At 33.8% G+C, this 26961-nt stretch overlaps 1 protein-coding gene across 1 annotated transcript; it reads left to right on the top strand.

The window, feature by feature from the left end:
- The first annotated feature begins 9382 nt into the window (after positions 1-9382).
- LOC109177395 (sucrose transport protein-like) lies at positions 9383-14844 on the top strand. Its single transcript, XM_019326761.1, has 5 exons — positions 9383-9946; positions 10566-11369; positions 12756-12819; positions 13253-13296; positions 14355-14844. Exons 1-5 carry the CDS (start codon positions 9464-9466, stop codon positions 14526-14528), a joined length of 1569 nt encoding a protein of 522 aa, XP_019182306.1. The 5' UTR covers positions 9383-9463; the 3' UTR covers positions 14529-14844.
- Positions 14845-26961: the final 12117 nt, after the last annotated feature.

Raw genomic sequence — 26961 nt, 5'->3', positions numbered from 1 at the left:
CTGGGCGGACCCGCTTTCCCAGGCTTCCCACCTTTCCTTCCATGCTCTTCGTCCCTCTTCTTCCTGTCGACGTCCTCTGCTTCGGCATAGCGGCTAGCCGTCCTTATCAGATCTTCGTAAGAGCGGGGGTGGTGGGCGTTCAACTGCTTGTGGAAATACCCTGATCTTAAGGCATGGATAAATATCGGGATCGCCGCCTTGGAGTCGAAGTCGTAGACATTATTGACTTCCTTTTTCCATTTTATCAGGAAGTCTTTGAGGCTCTCGCCTCTATCTTGCTTCACTACACAGAGGTGAGAGAAGGGTTTCTTACGCTGTATGCTACCGGAGAAGTATGCCAGGAAGCTCTTGGACAACTCCCCAAAGTTTTGGATCGACCCATCAGGGATGGTGTTGAACCAGTCTTGGGCCGCTCCATCCAGGGTGGACAAGAACGCTCGGCACATGATGGCGTCCCCTGCCCCCATCATTACCATAGTAGCCTTGTACCTCGTCATGTGGACGCGTGGGTCAGTGACCCCCGTGTACTTCTTGATGGTGGGCAACCTAAAGTCCCTCGGCAAAGGTGCGTCCATGATGCTTTGGGAGAATGGTGCTGCCATCCGTACCTCGGGTTCCGGCGACTGCTCCCGTGCCTCCACCTTTCTTGCTAACTCCTCGATTCTTCTCTGCAACCTCTCGACCAGGGCCGACTCATCAGGGTGCCGGCGCGGGGCCGGCTGCCGCTCCTCCAAGTGTCAGTGTGGAACCCGCTCATCAACGCGTCGCTTCCCCGCCGAGTGCCGTCGCGGAGCCGGCTCTTCGACGTGTCGCTCCTCCAAGTGTCGACGTAAGGCCGACTCATCAACGTGTTGGCATGGGGTCGGCTCCCGAGACTCGCCCACCTCCTCTGTGGGTGATCTCTCGGCTTCTCTGTTTTCGTGTTGACGAGGACCTCTGGTAGAGGATCCCTCGGCCCGTGATCCTAATCTTTGCCGCACGGGCGCCCTTTGTCCCAATCGTTCTGGTGCAGATTGGGAAAGGCCTGGTTGTCTTCTGGCCGGTCCACTTCTTTGGGTCTCCACCCTTATTTCCTGGGGCCGCGGCGGGGGCACTTGGCCTTGCAGTCCCACCGCCACCTGATTTAGCGCCACCGTCACTGCTTGCTGAATGACATCGGCGGTCGCCTGGAGGTTCATGGCTTGGTTCACCCCTCCATTGTTGAGTTGGTCTCGAAGGTCCCCTCCATTGTTGAGTTGGTCTCGAAGGTCCCCGGGCCTCCCATTGTTGAGCTGTTCTCGGAGGTCCCCTCCGCGATTGTTGGTGAGTTGATCCCGGAAGTCACCTGAGGCATTGCCATTGTTCACGTTGCGGGAACCATGGGAGTTGCGGGACACCATTCTTTCAAGCTTGCTGTTGAAAGAGGAATGAGTTGTGTGTGTCGTAGCCTGCTTGAGTATTGGACTCAGGCTCTCAATGAAAGCACCAATGACGGTATATGTTACCGGAAATATAATATAAGAGTAACGAATAAGAAAGTAACAATAGTTGTATTGCCTTTGTCTCAGTATAGAAAGTACAGTGTGTCCCTCCCCTTGCTAGCTGAGGGGAGTTCTATTTATGCTAAGTCCTAACGGTAACAACATGAAGAGTCATAATTAGGGAGCTGAGGCTAACGACAATAGCATGAAAAATCATGAATGAGGCGCTCAGCTTTAATTCTCTCCCTTCAATGCAATGAATGGCCATAATGTTTCCACTCGTTGGTGTTCTGCCTGTTGGAATTCCACACGATGTCGGGTTAAATATGGTGTCGGGTCAGGTGCTGCTTATGATCCGGGTCGGGTGCCAGCACCATTATCCTGTCAGTGAGTTTTGTACTTAATGCGCGTGAGTTTGTGCTTAATGTCAGTAGTTGTTGAAACTTAAAGTCTGTGAGTTAATATTTAAAGTGCGTGGGTTTTGTGCTTAATGTGTGTGAGGTTGTGCTTAATGTGTGTGGGTTTTGTACTTAATGTGCGTGAGTTTGTGCTTAAGATCTAACACTTAAGTGCGTGTTTCTATCACTTAAGGTGCGCCATTTTTGACTTATGCTTCTTTCTTCCAGACACGTGCGTATTTTTTTTTTTTTTAATTTTCATTGATTTGAGCCGTTGATCTAAATTTGATCAACGGCTCAGATCTAACCGCACAACCGCACGGGAAGCTATACCCGCACCTGAACCCTCCCCTCTATATATATATATATATATATATGTGTGTGTGTGTGTGTGTGTGTGTGTGTGTGTGTGTGTGTGTGTGTGTGTGTGTGACTAGATACATCATAAAATCATGTTAATATCAGAAAATAATGAGGAAAAAATAATAATATATTATTAAAGGTCTAAATCTTTAAAGTTTTGAAAATAGACTACAAATAGATGAACAAGAAATAAAATATTGCAGGCCGATTAATTAACGCACTTGGAAGCTAGTTGGGAGGTGCCAATCACGAACTAAGCCATATCAACTAGCTAGACCAATTAGCAAGACCACTTACACCAACGCCAGACTAGGTAAATATGTCAAGTTGAAGATATTAATGTCTGGGAAGCACATAACCCATGTTTCCCCTGTTATACTACTAGTATGTGGACTAGGATGGCTAGTAAACCCCAGGCACCCACGTGTCCCTCTTCGTCACCAAGTTTATGGCCAACCTACCACGTCTCAAAACAAACTTGAAAGATCATCAATCGTCAACTCCCCTCACACTCTCTTCCACCTATCTTCACCACCTACATCCAACCAGGTTGTGGTCCAACCAAAGTCCCGGTAGGGAGTTAGATGACGGCGGATGGGATAATCAATTAATTAAGGGACGAGACCGCCAATTGTTGCCTCGCCCTTGCTCGTGGCCTGCAATCACTAGCGTAGGCAAGCCATGGTCTAGGCCAACTGGCTACTGTTCGTCACCCCTGATCAAACAAGCGATTGGGGTTGGGGGTACCAATCGGTGGAGAGCCTAACCACTCCCACCTCCTTTGTAGTTTTCTTGTGTTGCTCAATTTCGTGTTTGCCAAATGTGTCCTTTAATTTAGAACTCATAGGAACCCTCTCTCGAAGGTTGGCCGTGATTGGCAACTACTATCCGCTTCCACAACTAGGCACGAAGATGCAAACCGACGCATCTACCATCAAGGCGAGATAAAAATCCCGTCCCACCATCTTGTCCACCAATAAGAACACTATTTTTTCCCTTATTTTTCAAATAGTCCCGAATCATTCCCCTTCCCTAGGCTATCCGCTTTGGTGCCTTACTGCATTTTGACCCTCAAACTTTTCTCTTTCTTCACTTTGTACCCATCCTCAAATCTTTACACCTTGGCTTCCTATACTTTTCACCTTATCTTGCTTTAAGCCCCACCTATTTAGTATTTACACATCTGCCTCATAACTTTACTTTTCAGTCTAATCGCACCCCTAACTTTCTTTTCTTATAATTTAAGCCGCAAAAACCTTATCATGGGCTCCGATTACGTCTTGGACCCAATTAACACTTGGACAGTCGTTATATCGTGGACCGCGGTGCATGTGCACCGCGGTCAAAACGGCGCCGTTTCTTTAAGTAAAAAAAATAGTGCGCCGTTACAGTTAATGGAGCGCACATATTTGGTGTATTAATTATCAACTGACACTACAGTGTATCTAAATCGATACTGCCTCACGTATTATTTTATATATTATCAACTGAAACTGCAATTCAATTGAAGTGAAACTGTAGTTGTGTTGATATGAAACTACAGTGTATCTAAACTGACACTGCCTCACGTATTATTTTTATATTATCAACTGAAACTGCAATTGAATTGAAATGAAACTGTAGTGTGTTGAAATGAAACTGCAGTGTATATAAAATGAAACTGAATAACATTTCACATTTTTTAATGTATATTGTGTAGTGAAGCTGTAGTTATATTGAAATGATCATGTAGTTGTGTTTTAATGAAATTATGGTGTATATAAAATAAAATTAAATAACATTTTCACATATTTGGGTGTTATAATATCAAATGAAACTGTAATTATATTGAAATAAAACTGTAGTTATATCGAAATGAAACTACAATGTATACAAAATGAAACTGAATAACAGAGTTACTTTTTTGCGGAATGACGCGAAACAACGAGAAACAGATGACGTTTCTTTTCATTAAATAAAACGACGTCGTTTTGACGTGCGGTGCATAATCAGTTATGCTCCGCGTTTGCACGATATAATTTGCCACACTTGAATCTTCCATTCCGCTCCACGGCTAGATCAGTAAAAAATAAAATAACATACATTTTGTTTGTTTGTTTAAAATTCGTGCTAAACATAATTATTTCTTGTACTTTGAAAAGGATGAAATAAAGAAAAGTACATTATATTATTATAATAATAAACCTGAAAGGCAAAATAAAATTGGTAATAAAGTAAATAGGAGGGTAAAGTTTATAATAAAAGGGACCCTAAATTTTATACAAATAGACCCCTAAATTTTATACAAAAAAATATTTAGACCTTTGAACTTTAAAAAGTTACAATTAAACACTTTGATTTATAAAAATATGCCAAATAAGTCCTATTTACCAATAATTGGTTACCAATAAAATTTTGATGATGTGGTATTTAGGCCTCGTTGAATGTCGCAAGTCACCGTTGACCGCCGTCCTTTACAATAAAAGGTGACACAGAAATCGACCGCACTATTCACCTTCACTGAAGAAGGTGATCGGACTGATCGCTTTCTTCGATTGACGAAGGCGACCAACCGACATTCTTGAAGAAGAATGCGACAAGTGGTAAACTTCTCTGGTAGAGAAAGCAATCAAACTGGTCGCCTTCTCCAGTAGAGATGGCGACCAGGCATGTCACCTTCTTCAAATCGATGAAGGTGACCAATTGGTCGCCTTCTCCAATGAGGCAATGAAAGGCGACCGGCGGCGGATGCCTTCTCCAATGAGGTCGCCTTCTTCACTGAATATGGCGACTGATGATCGCTTGCCGATCACCGATTTCATCGCTAGAACCTTAGCTTAATGCTCAATTATTCTAGGTGGATAATTGGTTATTGAATTCAGATGCATCAAAATAACAACTTAAAGTGTTTAATTATAACTTTTTTAAGTGCAGGGGTATTTCACCTTTTTTCCTAAATAAAATGAAAAAGTGGAGTTACTAATAATTAAGGCATCATTGCATAGGTTAATAGAGTTAAGCTTAATCATTAACTAGTGAAGCATTAAACAACAATTAATTTGTTTTATTTCCAAGAAGAAGTGAATATGGTGATGAGTTTAGTAGGGCCAGTTTTGATATAATTTTTGTTTTGCTCTCATTATATACTTTGTATTTATACATTCCCCTTTTTGGAAGTGGCCAGCGGCCAAATGCCAACATAGGAGACATGAAGAACTTGGAAAAGTCCTTTGCACATTGCAAGCACTTGGAAGTGACGATACCTCAGGTAGGACAGATAATACAAAAGTGCAACTTCTTTTAAATTAAAAAGAAAAATTATTTATGGGTGATTTGAATTTACACTAGACTTGTAGTGAGAATCCTTATAATGGGTTAAAATATTTTTAAAAATAATTCTCACACACAATTTGAAATAAAAATGAATACACGGAAGATCGAGAGCTTAGGGGAAAACTTCTTAACAAATAAAATTTCTTTGAAAAACACAAAGTTTTGGTAGAAGATAGAATAGAAAGCCTAACTTTAATTTCTTGGGTTTTTTTTTTTTTTTTTTCAGAACTTCTATGTCAAATTAAAATTAGATGGATATAATATGTTTGTAGGCAACACAAGGAGGTATAAAGTTGATCTTATTGTGGGTAGCAGTACATTTCATTTCAACTCGATCTTGAGAGCCTAAGACACATACATCCCGCCATTAATCTCCTCCATAAACTCTCGATAACAAAAGTCATGATAACTATATATGAGATTGAATTGGTGCAATCCTTAATAATTATATATTTGTAAAATAATTTAAAAATTTCTATAATTTCTTTTTTGTAAAAGTTGCGCAATTCGAGCTAAATCCAAATTAGTCTCACATCTAGTGACATATGCAAAAAAAATCTTCCATAATTTCTTTTTGTTTCAAATACAAAATGCATCAGTGTATCCGTGTATGTGGTTTTATTTATTTATTAAATTTCACTCTTCATAAATTTTAAGTGAAAATTTCTCTTATTTCTTTGTTTTTTTTTAATAAGAAAGGGGATACCCTACATACACATTACTTGCCTCGAGGAAGGCTTGAACCTATCACCTCCCACTTAGGGAAGCAAGTCAATACCAGTGGACCACAAGCCACTTCTCTTCTTTCTTTTAATTTCTCTCTTTTTGTGTTAGGCTTGGTAACATAGTTAACTAATCAGTCAATTTTGACTTGTTTGACCACTATAGTTGTTTGATTTGGTTAAACAACTAATATAAGCTAAGGGTTTGATTAATTAGCTTTTTGTGATAGCTTATTGCTCCAAAACGCTAAAGTTCAAAAAGCTGATCAAAGCATCTTTTTCGATCAATCTTTTGAGAAAATCATTTTTCATGTAATCAGCTAACAGCTAATTTACCAAACACTCCCTTAATTAGTTTAGCTCGAAACTATGCTAGCAGTGAGGCATACAATGCTCCATAACATGTCCCGAGGATCAGAAACAGGTAACATGAATGGAATTGTTATTCATTTCACAATAATTGTGCAATAACATATAGAACAGAATAACAATTTTTTTTTTTTCATAAAAACGGAATAATGATATTTATATTATTATAATAACATTTACAATAATGCTACTTTAAATATCCAAAACTATTATTCTCTGCAACATGAAGTCCAATACTGTGGCATTTCAATAATAACTACAAATTCCTTTATCCAAACAAACTAAATATCACTTCTGGAATATCTCACTCAAATAAAAAAAGTTGGACATCACTAACAAAATGACAAGGAATAAATCTTTTTTAGTTTGTCAATTATACATCATTAGTCATTTTTGTCATCACTTTTAAAAGCTACAAAATGTTACTCTCTTTCTCATTTTACATATCATTTATAATTTTTACTATTCAGTCAAATCAATTCTTTTTTTCTATGTTTATTTTCTTTGATGATTTCTTATAATTTTTAAATTTGATTTTCTGCTTGTAATAGTATTTTGAATGTAGTTTTTAAATATATAAATTTTATATACTGACATTAAATTAAATATTATAAAAAAAATTATAAATAATTTGAGCTAATAAATCTCGCTAACCAAAATAAACACATAAAATTAGACAGAAAAAATGTAATTTTTGTCCCTTGATGAACAAAAACATCAAATGTTGTTGAGATTATATTGTATATGTGCATTTAATAATAATAATAATAATAATAATAATAATAATAATAATAATAATAATAATAATAATAATAATAATAATAATAATAATAATAATAATAATAATAATAATTTATGCTGCCATATATAATTTCCTTGAAGGTTTATCCTAAAACTTGAAAGTATCAATTATAAGCCATTACAAGTGCGATAAGAAATATTCCAAAATTTATACAAAGCAGGAAATCCCCTAATCCATATATGTGAAACGTTTATAATATATGAATGATTGATTGTTGGGGACATATCACAATGAGGGAATAAAACTCTAAGGATAGATTCCAAAAAGATTTGTTAATGCTTTGATACTTCAAAAGATCATAAAAAGATATTTTTCAAAACACAAGATCAAACCTACTCTTGTTCTTGAATGCTAGATGTGTAGTAAAAGATTTCAGTGCACAATTAAGAGCATTAGTGCAAGGCTTCTTGTGTCCATTTATAGTAAAGGTATGACTAGCACAAGAGTTATAGTATACTTAATTTGCTAGCTTGTCATCAACACATTAAACACACAGATTGAGAGAAGTTCACTATTTAATTCTAGCTTATTCATGTATATATAGTGAAGAAAATTTCCATGCTTTAACTCTCCATTGTAAAGATATATTTAGTTTACTAGTTGTCTAGTATAACACAATGTTTTTGAATTGTATTATTGTTTGTGTAAACGATGATATACCTTACAAAAGAACCTCCCAACAGTTGTGCAGTTCTCATAGGTGTGCCCAGTTTGACCATTGAACACCTTACCTAGTTCTGCGAGAGTTTCTAAAGAATTGAGCACATACAATTCTGCTTTGAAATAGTCTCACTTATCTCTAGCATAGGTAATTTAATTCTTTTATCGAGTATCTCGCATACTCCTCTCATGTAAACTGACATTTAGTATCATTAAAGCATGTATGCAAGCACACATCATGCAAGAGACACTATTTTAACGATGAGTGGACTAGAGTTTGAGACCTCCATAATGACTACATTATGATGTTCCCGAAGGGTTTGCATTCAAGTCTAGAGAAGGTGGATAGACTTGTACTATTTCAAAAACTTTTTTGAAATAAGATAACTTGAGAAATTAAGCATTTCACACAACTTCTTAGAGTGACGTTGAAATCCTAATTACTTAGCCAAAAGTAATTTATAGAGTGTGTAGAGGAAACTAATTAATAAAGCTTTTTAATAATTTTCTGGCACACTTTTGTCTAGTTAAAGAGTTATTGGAAGTTTGTAATATAATGTGATAATATAAGTATTGAAAATAAAAAACAGCAAAGTAAATGAGAGATAGAAATTTTTAGTGTTAAGCAATCGCCTACTCCACTCTTCTCCTAAAACTCTAAGGAGGTTCCACTAGTATTTTCACTATAATAAGTTTGGTGATGGAGGACCAAAATCAATCATGTCACAATAATACTTTGATCGACAATGGATATTATGATAAAAATGACTAAAAATAGAATGACACATATAAATCTAAGATCAAAAATGAAATTAACTCATTTTTTAATATTGCACACGTAGTGGGGGAGTAATTGGTTTATTTCAATTGAAAAAAAAAAAAAAAGATATAAGCTTTGATATTTTAATTGAAGGATTAAATTGTAATATTCCCTTTCCCTTGGGTTCTTTCTGATACAACAAAAAATGTAAGGACTAAATTAAAAATTAGAATTTCTTTTATATTCCACGGAGTAGGTCAATAGTATATTCGCACGAGTTGGATTATAACAAAAAAATTAAAATTAAAATTTTTGACAAAAAATAAAAGTAAAGGACAAAATGGTCAGAATGATATAATTAGGGGCAAAAATGATATTTCGACAGGCGCCTAATTATTTTTTATAATTTTATTTTTTTGCCCAATTTTTTCCTTTTTTATTTGGTAGAGTTTAATGCTGGGCCTAAGGCTTTGCAAGTTGACACATGCCTTCAATTCACTATAAATACCCCTTCAATGTCCCCTTCACTGTAATACAAACTTCACCAGAAAAATCCTCACACTTTTGTATCTATAATAGATAGAAACTAAGAATCTTTTGAAAGAGAGAGAATTGCGATGGAGAACGGTGGCATGAAAACCAAACAAACAAACAAATCCTCTCTGCAACTCCACCAAGCAGCCGCTCCGGCGGCGCCGCCGCAGACGCGGCTGTGGAAGATCATAATGGTGGCGGCGATCGCCGCCGGCGTCCAATTCGGGTGGGCCATCCAGCTCTCGCTCCTCACCCCTTACGTGCAGCTCTTGGGCATCAAGCACCAATACGCCCCCTTAATCTGGCTCTGCGGCCCTATCTCCGGCATGATTGTGCAGCCCATGGTCGGCTATTACAGCGACAACTGCACCTCCCGCTTCGGCCGCCGCCGCCCCTTCATCGCCGCCGGCGCCTCCCTCGTCACCATTGCCGTCTTCCTCATTGGCTTCGCCGCCGACATCGGCCACGCCTCCGGCGACCCCGTTGGCAAAATGATTAAGCCACGCGCTATTGCTGTTTTCGTCGTTGGCTTCTGGATTCTCGACGTCGCAAATAATATGTTACAGGTATCATATATATCATATATGCATGCATATTTTAAATTCTACATAATATAATGCCCCTCGTGGTCCCTTAAACCTTTTTTTTTTTAACGTCTTTGGCTTGCACTTTAACTTTAATTTAAGCATATAAATACTATCTTATTTTTACATATTATATTTATTATTTATTAGTCAAACAAATAATTTTTTTTAATATATTTTTTAATATTTTTAAACTTAATAATTATTTTAGTGTAGTTTCTAAATATATTAATGATAAACTTAATATTATAAAAAAAATTAAATTAAAAATAACTCGAAACAGACACATAGAAGGTATTTGGTATGATGAAATTGTAATTCTATTCCTACTAAACTCCATAGAATTACAAGCTCTCGGTAGGAATTGCAATTCTATATAGTTTGTAAATTACTATTTTGCCCTTGTTATTATAATATTATTATTATACAAGGACATTTTAATTTTTATTTACCTAATTTCCTGTTTACCAAATAATGTAATTTGAATTCACATTTTATTCTTTTCATATACAATTACAATTCATTTCTCTCCTAATTTCTTCCCTCCAAATTAATTTTTAAAGATAAAAAAAATGATTAAAATTTTACTGGTTTTTGGCAGGGCCCATGTAGAGCATTACTGGCGGATCTGTCCGGCGGGAGAGCGAAGAGGATGAGAACGGCGAACTCATTCTTCTCCTTCTTCATGGCGATCGGAAACATCCTGGGTTACGCCGCCGGCTCGTGGTCCGGCCTCCACAAAGTGTTTCCGTTCTCGAAGACCAAAGCCTGCGACGTTTACTGCGCCAACCTGAAGAGCTGTTTCTTCATCTCCGCCGCTCTGTTACTGTCCCTCACTACCCTGGCCCTGAGCACGGTCCGCGAGCACGAGCTTTCGAAGGAGGTGGACGAAGTAGACGACGACGACGAAAAGTTGCCGTCGGAGAAATCGAAGTTGCCGTTCTTCGGGGAAATATTCGGCGCTCTGAGGGACCTCCCGAGGTCCATGTGGATCCTGCTGCTCGTCACGTGCCTCAACTGGATTGCATGGTTCCCTTTCTTCCTCTTCGACACGGACTGGATGGGCAAGGAGGTGTACGGCGGGAACCCCGACGGGAAAGCTAGCGACGGCCGCCTCTACGAGCAGGGCGTCCAGGCGGGCTCCTTGGGGCTCATGCTCAACTCGGTGGTTCTCGGCGTTATGTCCCTCGTCGTGGAGCTCATCGCGCGGCGATTTGGCGGCGTTAAGAAGCTCTGGGCTGGCGTCAACTTCATCTTGGCCGCTTGCTTGGCCCTCACCATTTTGGTCACCAAAATGGCCGACAAATCTCGCCGCTTCGCCCCCAACGGTGATCTCATGCCACCCTCCGCCGGAGCCCGGGCCGGAGCTTTAACTCTCTTTTCCGTTCTCGGTATCCCTCTTGCGGTATGTAATTCCTTTTTACCTTTCCGTTTTTCTTTTTTATAGTACTTGGGGGTATAATAGTAATTTTGTTATAATACAATATAACATATATCTGTTCAACATGATTACGCTAATATCTTTGATTGATATGAGTTTAGAATAGTAACAGTGATGCAATTAGACAACAAGGTACTTGGCTGGTATAGTAATAATATAATTATTATAAAATTAATTTTGACAATTTTGGATAAGAAAAAGGTCCTCACTTTTTAAAAAATATTTGACCATATCATAATGGCATTTTCGTTATTTTAGAGGAAAATTAATGCTATTTTACCTCTTAACTTTGGGTTTATCTTATTTTGACACAAAATAATTGTCGATGTCTTAAAACATTATTATTTTTAAAAAGTATACAAAATAATTCTTTTTATTTATAATCAACAACTTCTAAGTTCTAACATAAGGTCAAAAAGGTATAATAAATTATCCATTTCCTATATGCAAAAGAAAGAAAATATATAATTTCTAATAAAACCCAAAATATTAGAATATTGTTATGAATTTGAAGAATAATTGGCAGTGAGGATTCAATATTCCTTGCGTATTTTATTAGGGTTTGTCTATGTTTTGGCACATTAAATTAGTTACTATTTATGGAATATAATCTCTCTTAATCTTACACTTGAATAACGAATATTTTCCTTATTCATGACCTTTATCAAGTGCAAGTCTATAGTAGTCATCGAAAATATAATTTATTTATAGGATTCCCCTTAATCATATAATAGGATAAGGAATATATTCACAACCTATTCATTGCCTTTATTAGGCATCGATTATTGCAGATAGTAAAAATATAATATATTTTTTGTAGAATGTAATTTTTAGTATCGTCTTTCTTTTAATACATTTAATGAAACGGGTCAGATTATATTATAGTATAGTATATTATATTACAAGAAACAATATACTAGAAAGGGTGACTTGCTAATGTAAAAGTTTCCATTAGAACATAAGTTTTATCCTTTGTTCGGACAACCATTCACGCACTGATTTTGTCGTTTGTTTCTTTGTTTTAATCTTTCCAAAAAATTAGTTTCAAGCTCTGTTTTGTCTTCTTGCTGTATAAATTATTTATTATTTATTTATTTTCCGTATCCAAAAAATCTGCTACAAATTTAATGAACACCGAAAGCTGTGAATGACAATACTTTGATGATCTGATACAAAGATTCGGAAACGTGTGCAGTGACCTAATCTCATTTATTTCTTGATGGCTAAATCACACTAAAATTGAATCTAATTAAATTCATATAGGCTTTCAAAAAAATTAATTAATTAAATTCCTATATTTCTCTTTATTATTATTATTATTTTTTATATTTTGTGGTGTCCGCTTTACAGGTGACTTACAGTATTCCATTCGCCCTTGCTTCTATCTTTTCAAGTAGTACCGGCTCTGGCCAAGGTAAATTTACTTGTCTATTTATGTTTTCATTCTCTCGGTCATCACATAACAGATTCTTTTTAATTTTTAATCGTTATTTACATATTAAAATTTTCATCTAAGCAAATTTGTTAATGCAAAAAAAAAAAATGATTAAATTTTGAAAAATCTTAAATGGGTGAATAACTCGATCTATATACAGTTAAAATGATGAGATTTTCTTAATTTCTATATATAAGGTATAACTACGAATTTTTCAAATGAGAAGTCATAGGTTCAAACTTTTTGTGTTGCATAGGTTACAGATACTACATTGTAACAGAGTCAGTAGTAGTTAAAAATATATATATATATATATATAAGAGATTAAATTGAGCATATTAAAAATAAAATTGGAGAAAATCTTGCTTGATCAGCTCAACATAATGCCATTGCTACTTTGAATATTCTGCAGGTCTTTCTCTAGGAGTTCTGAACCTTGGGATTGTGGTGCCACAGGTACACTTTTATTATTTATTTATTTTGGTTTCTTTCATCAATTATTTGCAATAATAAATTATGACCGTTATTTAACATTATTGTGTTATAAATGGAAATAAATTCCATGTCACCATCACTCTATAATAATATTAAAATATTATAGCAATAAGCATATATTTAGAAAAAAAAAAAAAAAAAAAAAAAAGAAGAAGAAGTTGTTCATAAATTTACAATACTCAATGATATCAGATAGACTTAATAGTCCGTATGAGTTTAACTTAATGATTTAGTATGTCTTATTTGGGAGAAGAGACCAATGTTCAAACTTCGACAACAGTACTGCGAAAATTATATTCAAAATAGACAAATTTCTTATACACACCGGCATTTTGTTCTGTTTGTGGACTGGGATGTGGGAACACTTAGGGTTGGGGAATCAATGGAGAAGATAGAGACTTAATAGGTTCAATTAATTATTCCTAAATCTCAAGCTTATGGTCATATTATTGCCCTAATTAACCTAACAGAACATAACAGTAAGTGATATTAGTGGTAGAGAAGATGTCAATTAATGTTAGTGCCTAACGCGGAAAACACGTGGGGCGGTATTAGTTATTACACGCAGGTTCACGCATAGGCAACAAGTCCCCATTGAAAATATTCGCGTACCTGATAAAAAGGAATGGTTATATGCTAAACACGCCACACGAAACCGCTCTTTTTTATTGAGTGACGTGAAGATTCAAATTCATGATCTTTGACATGACTTTGATACTAAATTGAAGCATGTGTTTCATCTCAACTAAAAGTCTAAGCTTATAGTTAGATTGCACATTAATAATTATATGTTCAACAGTAATTCAATTATCAGTCTAAACTTTTAGCTGAGATATAACACGAAAACGAAAAAGAATTTGCACCTACCATCAATTGGGGATGCTTGTAAGATTGTAATGGGTTCATATATTAGTGATGTTGGAACAGTGACAAATTGACATGTGTATTATATGAAATAATATTTTTAATGACAAGTAATTACATATACTTATTTTGTAAATTTGTGGATTTTATTACAGATGTTCGTTTCATTAGTGGGTGGACCTTGGGACCAGTTGTTTGGAGGTGGGAATTTGCCAGCATTTATAGTAGGGGCAATTTCGGCAGCACTGAGTGGGATATTCGCCATCACATTGCTTCCATCTCCTCCACCTGATGCTAAGGCTGGGGTCCCTGTGGCTGCTTTCCATTGATGAGATGATCCCAGTTTGGAAAATTATGAATGTTTTTCCTTTATTGTCCTTAGCTTTTGGGTGGATGTATTTCTTTTTTTTCTCTTTTTTCATACTTTTTTTTTTGGGTTTCTAGAAATCATAAATACCATATAAATGGGGTCATGTTTAGTTAAGTTCAATGTTGCTAATTACCCTCAAGCTAGTACTTGTTCCCATCAAGGATGTGGCCAGCTTGACTGGTGGGTGAGATGCTAACTTATTTCAAGCAAGCATATCTCACAAGCAAAGAATTTTAATGCTACAAAAAACTTTAATATATACATCTTTTTAAGTCTTTCTTCGTCTTTATTATTCTCTCTGTCATCTAATAAGTTATTTATTATATTTAAATAACGTGTAGTTCAGTTATCAATTTTTAATTTAGTTGAGATAGATGTTCAATTTAGTATTAGAGTATTATCGATTAGAGAAGTCTCCTCAGATTACACAACAATAGGATTATAGAGTATATCTTGAATAAAACTCTAACTAATCCTAACTAATAGAATAAACTAAGTCAGCTAATCTAATACCACACAAACTATGACTATACAATATAAAATAATAATAACAAATAATAGTCATACTAACACACCCCCTCAAGCACAAGGTTGGAGAATGACAACATTGAGCTTGTCTCGTAAGGCAGCAAACCTCGGCGCTGGAAGCGGTTTGGTGAAGATATCTGCTAACTGATCTGTAGTAGACATGTAGTTGACCACGAAGTCCCCGGAAGCCACTTTGTCGCGGACGAAGTGATAGTCAATTTCTACGTGTTTGGTGCGGGCATGGAAAACAGGATTAGCACACAGGTAAGTCGCCCCAAGATTATCACACCACAATGTTGCAGGCTGTCCAGAGTGCATCCCGAGCTCCCGAAGCAAAGACACCACCCAGGTCACTTCAGCAGATACATCAGCTAAAGGCTTATATTCTGCCTCGGTGGAGGAGCGAGCAACGGTGCGTTGTTTCTTGGAGAGCCAAAAGTGAGATTTTCAACTGTTGATATGAGCAAATCCAATGGTCCGGATGAGCCCGCACAAACGCATCACGCATGGGAGAGCAACACCGCATTTGGACTAAATTTTATATATATATATATATATATATATATATATATATATATATATAACTAGGATGGTAGAGTTCTAATAGAATAAGTATACTTACAAATTTGGTTTTAAAGTTAGTCATAAAATTCCGCGCATCGCGCCTTGAAATGGATAGTTATATATATACATAGGCATCATGAATGTAAATATTATTTTAAGTTAGTCAACAAGTAATAAAGAGGAAAGAGCAATAAAATCACTAAAGTCCCACCCCAAAAGGAGAGGGAAGTGAAGCTGCTGGGAAGGTATTTGGCAAAGCACATGGAGGAGAGTAAAGTGTTGACAAGTGTAAAACACACATAGCAACCCTGTCTTTGTTTTCCTTTATCCCTGGGTGAAGGGAAAAGAGACCAAGAGGCAAAGTTTGATGATACATTTTTGTGGTGTTGGATATGATTAGTACACCATGTCACAACATTCGATATGATTAGTACACCATGTCACAACACTTAATTGTTATACTACGGAATAGGCTCCACCATGTATTAGGAATTTTAGTCCAAAAATTATGTGTTTATAATTAACATATTATGCATCTTTTGTTAATAGATTGTCTATTTGTAAATAAATTGAAAACACATAATATGTTAATTGTAGAAATATAATAGCCCTGTTTGGTAAAATAATTTGCTTATAGACCAATTTTGGCTTATTTGACCACTATTAGTTGTTTGACTTGGTTTAAAAATTAATATAAGTGTTGGGTTAATTAGCTTTTTGTATTCCAAAATGTTAAAATTTAAAAAGCTACTCAAATCAACTTTTTCAATTAGTTTTTTGAGAAAAAAATTATACCAAACAGCTAATTTACCAAACACTTTTCTACAATCAGCTAATGTTATCAACTAGTTATACCCTCTAATTAACCCAATCAGCTAACAACTAACAATCATTTACCAAATAGGACTATTAATGTTAATTGTATATTACGTGTCTGATCAAGCTAGCATATTATGCGTTTCTATTTAACATGTTATGTACTTTCAATTTATTTACAAACACATAATATGTTATAAAAATGTCAATTTCCTTCGTCTCTGGTGGGTATCCCCTATCCCAGCCCCAACGGGAACGGGGATGGGGAATGTTTCCAATACCCCGTCAGAAACGGGGATGAGAAATGTTTTCAAATTCCGGTTGGGAACAAGGACGGGGATGAATATACCCTCCCCGCCCTGCTTAGTCCCCAATTTTTAAAATATAATAATAATAATAATAATAATAATAATAATAATAATAATAATATTATTATTATTATTATTATTATTATTATTATTATTATTATTATTATTAGTTGTGTTGTATTTGGATATTAGATGTGTTATATTTTGTATGAAAATTATTTAAATAATATATTTGACATTTTGATTGTTTTTTGAAAATAATTAAAATTTAACTATTCTAAGATTAAAAATTCAATCTTTAGATTTTTTACGTAAATATTGTCAATTATATTAGTTTGAATATTATTTAAATAAAAAATTAATTAATTTAATTAATGTTTTATCGGGGACAGAGATTCTTGTTCCCGAAAATTCCCTATAGGGATGGGGATGGAGATGTGGAAATATTCTCATCTCTTATAGGGATGGAGACGGGGATAGGGGTTGAAGTGAGATTTCGGTGATCGGGACGTACGGGGTATGCTCCAGGCTCCCGTCCCGTTGACATTCATAATCTGTTAACTGAAAACACATAATATGTGAATTATAATCAAATAATTTGAATGTAATCTCAGAGTTCAACCGGTGGACCCTACCTTGGTCCCTAGTATAATTTGGCCACAACATCATGCATCATGCACTTGATGAGTTCAATCCAATATAATGTGGTGGACTTGACATTGCATGTACTACCAACTGCGCAATCTTCTCCGCTTTTGACTTTATATGTATTTTGTTGGCGGGTTATGGTTGGTATGCGCTGCCTGCCTGCCACCCACTGTGGCATATATTGCAGAAGAAACTATATATGTGTGATTTGGACAGTTAGGCTCATTTCCCCCATTACTTTTAACCTTTATTTGTTTCTTCCAAGCGATCGATCGATTGAGCGGTCCTTTTTCTGGAAATATCGAACCACGCACGCGAGCATACTGTGATGCCGACTTTACTCCGTTTACGGACGCTAACTCGCTCAGCTGCACCGTAATCTACACCTTTAATTTCCTCGCCTGCCCCGGAGAAATTGAGTTCAAATTAAATCCCTATATCCATACCCAATAACCTTATGCTATCTGGACTTTTCAAATGATTTTTACTTTTAAAAGTTAATGCTAGTATCATATATCATTATTTTATCTTGGAATAAGAGTCAAATATGTCACCAAACTACACACCAAAATGCAATTAAGCTATTGAATTCAAAAAACATGCAATTTGGTCCCTAAACTATCAAATTTCGCAATTAGTTCAATTTGCAGGTTTTTCAAGTTTCTAACGAGTCACCCTAAATTTAAAATATTTTTTAAAAATAATTATTTAAAACTAATTATTTAAAATTAAAAAAAAAAACTGTCAGAGACATGGCTGGAGACGAAGAAACCTTCTTCATCTCCGGCAGAGACGTTTTTTTTAATTAATTAGTTTTAAATAATTATTTTTAAAAAATATTTTAAATTTAGGATGACAGAAACCTGAAAAACTTGTAAATTTGACTAATTGCATGAAATTAGTTAATTTAGGGACCCAATTGCATATTTTTTTAGTTCAATGACCTAATTACATTTTGGTCTATAGTTCGATGGACTATTTGACCCTTATTCCTTTTATCTTCAACTTAGCCTATTTACATTCATAAAATATTCTCTTAGTCTCAAAATGGATCTTACTGCAATATCACTAAATTTATAATTAATCACTATTAATTAATAACTCATACATACAATTATCTCCCTACTTTAATTTTAAAAGTGGTTCTATTTTCACATTACCTTAAACAATTATTTTTATTAATACAAATTCTTTTTTTTTTTTAACAATTAATCTTTGTTATCAAAATATAAATAAATATAAGATATTAAATAATAATAAAAATTCAAATTCCTTCAAATTACTTATTTATTTTTTAAATATTTATAATTCTTTATAAGGTAATATCTGTTTTATACCTTTTTAGCCAAAACAATCTAATCCCTATGGCCATCTCCAAGGGGACACCATTCCGCCAAATATCAATGTACCATTGTGCCATCCCCTCATTTTTTGGAACTCCAACCAACGGCAAAACACCAAATAATTTGGTGCTGATGAACAATGTTGCGCCATATTTGGCATAACACTGTTCATCCACGACACTTTCTGGGTAAGATTTTAATTTCTGTTTTGCCCCTGCTTTTATATATTTTGTTAAATAGTTAAACATAAATATTATATTATTATAAATATATTATATCATTTGAAAGATTTTATCAGACGATTAAAACAAGACTAATATTGAATATAGATTAAATAAAAAATTAAAATAAATCAAACATAACAACAACATAAAAATAATGTTACTAATTCTTTTACATAAAAAATTATATTTTATATTAAACTAATTAAATTCGAATTAATAAAATTTTAAACTTAGAGAAACCATATTATTTTAGTGTAGAATAATATTGATGTAAAAATTTGGTATTTTGGTGTAATGGGTTGAAGATGAATAAAATTTGGTGTAGAAAATGTTCTCTTTGTTGAGACATTTGGTGGAGATTTTTGGTGTTAAATGGATTGGAGATGCTCAAACCACCGAATTTCAAACCTATGACTACCCATTTAAAATGGTAACTGAGATGCCATTTTCTCTTTCATTTATTATATTAGATAAGATATTTATTGAGTACTGTAAAATTCAAAAAAAAATAAAAAATTATGGCCCTGTTTGGTAACTGGTTGTTAGTTGATTGAGTTAATTAGATGGTATAACTAGTTGATATGCATTAGCTTATTGTAGAAAAGTGTTTGGTAAATTAGCTATTAGTTGATAGCTGTTTGATATAATTTCTTTTCTCAAAAAATTAATTGAAAAAGTTTTTTTGAGCAACTTTTTGAATTTTAGCATTTTTGAGTTACAAAAAGCTAGTTAATCAAACACTTAGGGGCCGTTTGGTTCGCGAAGTGGTAGACTACCTTAGGGAATGCTAGATTGCTGGGAATGTTAGATTACTGGAATGTTAGATTCCTGTGTTTGGTAAAAATTGAAGTATGTAATATAATCATGTTTGGTTTAGGGTTATCTTTTATATATATATATATATATATATATATATATATATATATATATATATATATATAATATTCTTAACATATTTTCATATATTTTAATAAATTTAAAAATTAAAATAAATAAATAAGATAACGGTATCATATATAATTACATGATTTTAAAACATTAACTAAAATCTTGAACTTGAGAAACAAAATTATTTTATATGCTAACATAACGTAATAAAAAAAATATATAATTACAAAAATAATTCTATATATATATATATATATATATATATATATATATATATATATATATATATATATATCTTTAAATAATTAGAATTAAAATGACAAAATTTATAAATATTCGGTTATCTCACATAACCTAAGTAAATGAAGGGAATCGCATTCCTTTCAAAATTCTATGGGGAGAGAATGTGTTATATTCCCTCAGAGAATATCCATCTCATTGCACATTAACAGGGCGTTTGGTTGGAAGGGGGGAATTACGTGGGAAATGAATTGCAATTCCATGGGAGATGAATTACTGGGAATAAAGTGGGAATTTAAATTCCAGTATTTGGTTTACAGGAATAGAACTACTGGGAATTTCAATTCCAATGTTTGGTATACATGAGAATTGAAAGGGAATAAGTAGTATAAAGTCCAAAATGCCAATTATTGTTATGGTATTAATTTTAGGTTTAAAAAAGGGAGGGATAATTTAGTCTCATCACTAGCTTTTTTTCTTCCTAAAATCCCAGGAATTAAAATACCAGGGGGGACATGGGATTTTAATTCCATGAAAATGGGAGAATTACAATTCCTTCCAACCAAACTAAGGAATTTTATGGCCTTTGGAATTAAGTGGGAAGGGAATTTAAACTCCCTCCAACCAAACGCCCTGTAATGGTTATATGCAGCAACACGTGGACCGTAATCGCTTCGAACCCATGACCTTCGGTCTGGCTCTGATACCAAACTGAAGCATGTGCTCTATATCAACTAAAAGCCTAAGTTGATAGTTGGATTGTACATTAATGGTTATATGCTCAACAAACCAAACGCCCCCTTAGGGTGTGTTTGGTTCACAGATGGGAATCGGAATCAGAATGGGAATCAAATACTTGGTAATGATAATGAGTTTTGGTGAAAGTATTTTGTATGTTTGGTAGTAGTGTGAAATTGGAATGATTACCAATATTGATGTTTGATTGTGTACTTGTGTATAACCCTATAATGAATTAATGAGAATAAATGTTTTAAAAATACAAAAACAAAAAATCAAGGTAATTGATCCTAATATAATAACATCCGAAGCATCAATATGAGCCAAAAAAATAAAAATTAAAACAAAAATTTAAAAGTATTAATCCAAACTTGAAAATTAGATTACCAATGAAATGATATCCCTTTTCAATTAGGGAATAAGATTTTTAATTGAAGGAATAATCAAATTTCATAGTTGTGTTTTAAAAAGTTGTCAGCCAAACACTAACAATGATTTTGATTTTCATTCCTAGTATGTAAACCGATGAACCAAACATATTATTATATTAATTTTTTAACCAAATCAAATAATTAATAATAGTCAAATAAGTTAAAATTGTCTGATATGCTAACTATTTGGTAAAATAGGGCTTATGTTGTTTTGCATTTGGCCCTATCTACTAACCCATTGAGTCACCAAGACTATGTGGTCTAATGGTACCCGGGTTGAACTTCTATTTAGAAAGTTGTGAGTTTGAGCCTCAATGGAGGCATTATTGACTTTTGTGTTTCAATAAGTTGATAAAGAATATGAACAGATACTACATTGTAATAGAGTTAGTAACATTCAAAAAAAAAAACTAACCCATTAAGTCACCACCCACATACTCTAACAGATCGGAGTGTGGGGGCCCTTAGGATTGGGGGCTTATGTTGTTTGTGCTTTACTACAATTGGTAGCAGCACAAACCTCCAGCAAGGATTAGCCACAAATCTTTTCATTCCTAATTTAATAGCTAGCCCCTACCATACTATACATTGCACAAGGACCACAGTTCACACCTACTTTTGGGTGTTATCCAAATTGAGGATGCATGACCTCAATGCTTTTTCTCAATGTTCACACCAGAGAGAGACAGATCAACCGAAACAGATTATATAATTACATGCAATTAATGTTGCAAGTCCAATTACTCAATCGCAACAACTTAAATTATATTGACCGCACGAATTTAGTTCAATAGTTCAGTAAATAGTAGTTAGGAAAAGATACTAAAGTTTGGATTTTGACTGCAGCAGTGTAGGAATTAATTATGTCCAAAGTGAACACATACCTTATGCGTATCGACATTTGACCCTACCTGCTGAGCGATTGAGTCACCGTAATTTACATCTCCCAAATATTCTGTCGGGACAGAGTATGGGGATCCCTTAGAGTTGGGAATTCAAGCTTTTGTGAGAAGAAAATGAACCGAAACAAATTATATTATTACATGTAATTAATGTTGCAAGTCCAATTATATTACTCAATCGCAACAACTTAAATTATATTAGTCTTTGATACCAGTCAAAGAGCTTATCTACTTGGCAATCCATGAGGAGTCGACACAAATTAAGTTTCTTAGCTTCGATTCATATTCTTTAGAATATCTTAAATTAGATTGCATTTATTGCAGTAGTCAAGCTCAACTAGTATGTAGTTTTCAGTATGAAACGCTTATCATTATATTATATTGTATATCTAAACAAATATAATGGATAATGAATACATAATTTTATTTTATTTTATTTACACTTATGCATTATCTTTCGATCAGTGTCAAGTTTTAAATGCGCATTGATGGCATGATGCTTGATTTGGCATTACGGGCTCCGCACCAACATTGGCTGATATTAGATAATAATAATTGCAAAAGACCAACTTAACAATTTGCGACAATTGGTAAATAGATAGTTAATACAATGGTAAGATTGTAAAATTAAGTTATACACTATACCTTTATGAAGATGATTGAATGCTATTTGGCAAACCATGCTTGTTTAGTGAATTGAATGAAAAGTTAATTTCATTTCTGCTCCTAGATTTAAAGAAATAAAAAAAAAACAATCAATCAAAACCCGAGTAAATAATCCAGACATTTTTCACCCATATTTTGAATTTTCTAATGGGGTGTATTCAAACTTAACTTTTGTAAACTTATAAAACTTTTAAAATGATTGATTTTTAATAAATTTTTATTGACTTTCATAGAGTCGTTTTAAAGTTTTGTAAACTTTGTAAGAGTTTATAAAATAAAGTTTATATAAAGAATATTCATAGACCTTTTATTAACTTTTATGAATTTTTTTAACAAAAATGATACAAAAGTCATTAAAATTCTAAATTGAATGCATCTTTACCAACTTTTAATAACTTCGATTATTCTTATTATTTATAATTTTCATACAAAAAATGTTATAATATATCATAAAATTATTCTTCTAGTTCTTCATCCACATCAACATTCTCAACATTATTATTTTTAGAGAAAATGGTCAAATAGGCCCTTGAACTTTAGCTAAAAAGTCAATTAGCCCCTCAACTTTTTAAATGTGAAATTACACCCATAAATAATTCATTTTGATGCAATGAAGCTCAAAAACCGGTAAATGACCTGATATCACAGGCCATTAGGGATCCGGCCACCCTCCGACAAAGTTTCAGGCAGAAAAGTGACCGGCGAATGGTCGCTGGTCACGGAGAAGTCCGGCGAGAAGGCGACCACAGTGGTCGCCTTCTCAGTCGCCGGTCACTTTTTTGCCTGAATCTTTGTCGAAGGGTGGCCGGATCCCTAATGACTTGTGATAGCAGGTCATTTACCGGTTTTGTGCTTCATTGCATCAAAATGAATTGTTTGTGGGTGTAATTGCACCTTTAAAAGGTTGAGGGGGCTAATTGACTTTTTAGCTAATTATGAATATCTACAAACAAAACTTTTTCATATGAAAATTAATAACAATATTGAATACTAAAATTTAAAGTAACAAAATTGTTCAAATAAAATATTTTAAAAATATACTTACTAGTTGTATAAAATAAAAAAAATTTATATATATATACTCAAATTGTGTTTTTACCTATTAGTGTCCTCTATTTGGAATATACAAATAATAATGAAGAAAACAAAATAATCTAGAACTTTGAAGGTAGAAAAAACTTGTAAAGTTTAGGAGGGAGAAATTTTTTTAGAGTTCATAAAAAAAAAAAAAAATATGCTAATGAAAAAAAAAAAAAAAAACTACTGAATTTAGATATAAGGTTTATAGAGTTTAAATAGGGAGAAAAAAAATAAATAGAGTTTAGATAGAGAAAGAGAAAAATAAAACATTCAGAGTTGGTAGAAATAAAGTTTAGAAAGGGAAAAGTTTACAAAAGTCTTAAAATAAACACTGTCCAAAGAATCAATACCCCACCACCAGGGTTCGATCCTGTGACCTTTCTTCATCTAAGCACAAGGTGCTTAACACATTTTTTTGTATCTCAAAAGTTCTGGTTTGATTGTACTTGTGGGTTAGGTTAGCAAGGGAAATCAAAAACTTTTAGGATAGTGTGTTTCACACGCCTGAAGACGGTGATCAAGTATTTTCTTATTTATACTAAGTTTCAAGTTCCTTATATGAAACTCATGTTTCCGAAGAAGTCATACAAGAATTATTGAAATGCTTTTGGAGTTGAAAAACCTTGAAATAGGAGGTTGGGAAATAAAAAATAATGTTGCGAAAATGATTTCAATATAAAAAGTAGAATAGGATGTAAATTTCATACTTTGTAGCTCCAATAATATAAGTTTTTTTGGGATTTCGGTCAGACAAAAACCTAACATTGAGGATCAAACGCGCAACTTCGCTTATAATTCAGGGATAAAAAATGGATACGGTAATAACTATGCGATTGAGTCAGAACTTGAAATAACTCAAGAACTAAATATACAATTTTTCCAAAAATAAATAAATAAATAAATAAATAAATAAATAAAATGGTTATTCCATTTCTATTCTTTAAATCAACTATATACTATTTGAAAAAAAAAAAATCAACTATATACTAAAATATAATTGTGAAAATTTGTTCTTAATTAAACAATATAATGAATCAAAATATAATTGGTATTCTATTATTTGTCTATTGCGTTACCAATAAAATATAATTCTTATTCTTTCATAAAATTGATTTCACGAAGCAACAATGTTGTTACAAAAGCCAAAGACTAGTTTAAAGTCAAATTATAGCTATGGAATAATCCATGAATCATAGGCAGAAATTTATCATCTTATTAGTAATCTCTAGGTGGTCCAAATTCTTACACAAATTCAAGTATTGTGTTGTCGTATGTCCGAATACAACAAAAGAAAGAAGCATGCGTGATTCTTTTATATTTTTGTAATTTTCTTCTTCGTTTTTAATAAATAATATTTATGTTAGTTTTTAATAAGTTATTGAACTAGACAGAAGATATAATTAGATTCATTTTAAAAAAAAAAAAAAAGTTATTATTTGTAAATGCACGGTTAAGTGTTTAATGACAAATCACAAACAACGTGCTTTGAATCAAAGCAAAGGATAAATAATAACAATTGTGATAGAGAGTTCATATTGTATTGTGAACTTTGGTAAAAAAAAAAATTATGTACATGCAGTTGATATATTCTGTACTTGCAGTTAACATTTTATGTGTCTCTAAATAAATTGAAGGCACATAACATATTAACTATAGATACATAAAATGGTAACTAAAGACACACAATATGTTAACTACATGTACAGAATATGTTAACTGCATATACATAATATGTTTCTAAACATATTATATGTGTCAAACGTTAACATATTATGTGTCAACAGTTAACATATTATGTATCTACAGTTAAAAATTTATGTGTCTATAATGAATGTTATTTTGAATCAGAATTTACAATGTTAGATAGAACTTGAACCATATTATAATTTGCGGAATAACAAAACACTGACAAACATATATGTACAAAGTTGAATTTGTTGCAAACGTAAAATTAACTAGGATTAAAAAGACTGGACAGCCCATCTGACTTAATGGGCCAATGTCCCCATCCAAATAAACAACGTTTGTTTTCATTGTGCAGAAAAGAGAATGGCGAAAATTTCAGTTAACGACGATGGGCAGAGAATAAATCGCACACGCGAATCTCAGACAACAGGACAACATTTTACTGCCGGATAACACTTACCACAACAGTTGTGGGTGGATCACGGTTCAAAAACAACATTATTTAATCAATTTTTTGTTTCACGCGACCAACTGCAACATATATTTTTATAGTTCATAATGTATATTAGGCAATGTTGAAAAAATCGCTAGGCGCCCTCTAGGCGCCTGGGGACCGCCTAGGGCGCCTAGAGCGCCTAGCCGGGCGCCTAGGCCGCCTAGGAGGCCGGGCGCCTAGGCGCGATTTTTGCAACAGTGATATTAGGTACAAAATATGTTAACTACATTGTTTTTACTGTAGCTCCGCATCTGACTACAGACACATTAACTATTAACTGCAGGTACAAAATATGTTAACTATAGACACCATAATATGTTAACAACATATTACATATAAAAAATAGGAGGGTTACTGAAATATTTTTGGAGTTGAAGAACATTGAAATAGGAAGTTGAGAAGAGAAAAGTAACGTAGCGAAATTGGTTTCAATACATGTAGAATAACATGTGGAATTCCTACTTTACATCTCCAATAATAATAGAAAGCTTTTGAGTTTCACGTCATCAGGTTGAGATGGAAACATAATGTTCAGGGACCAAACTCACCACTTCGCTCAAAACTGATGGGTTAAAAAGCTATACTTGAAAAAGAAAAGAAAAGAAAAAAAAAATCAAGGAAAAATTACATTTTTGGTCCTTCAGTTATACATGTGATACAAACTTAGTCTCTGAGTTATATGTGTGACCACATTTAATTTAATCTTTAAGTTATGCATGAAGTGACTACTTTAATTCCTCGAGGACTATTTCTACCATCAACTTGTCACTTAATAAAGTAGCTGACTTGGTCCTTCGAGGACTAATATCATCACTTTATGCATAACTTAAAGGT

Source organism: Ipomoea nil, unplaced genomic scaffold, assembly GCF_001879475.1.
Source record: "Ipomoea nil cultivar Tokyo-kokei standard unplaced genomic scaffold, Asagao_1.1 scaffold0804, whole genome shotgun sequence".
Taxonomy (NCBI): domain Eukaryota; kingdom Viridiplantae; phylum Streptophyta; class Magnoliopsida; order Solanales; family Convolvulaceae; genus Ipomoea; species Ipomoea nil.
The sequence above is the reverse complement of the archived record's forward strand: the minus strand, read 5'-3'. Positions and strand labels throughout refer to the sequence as shown.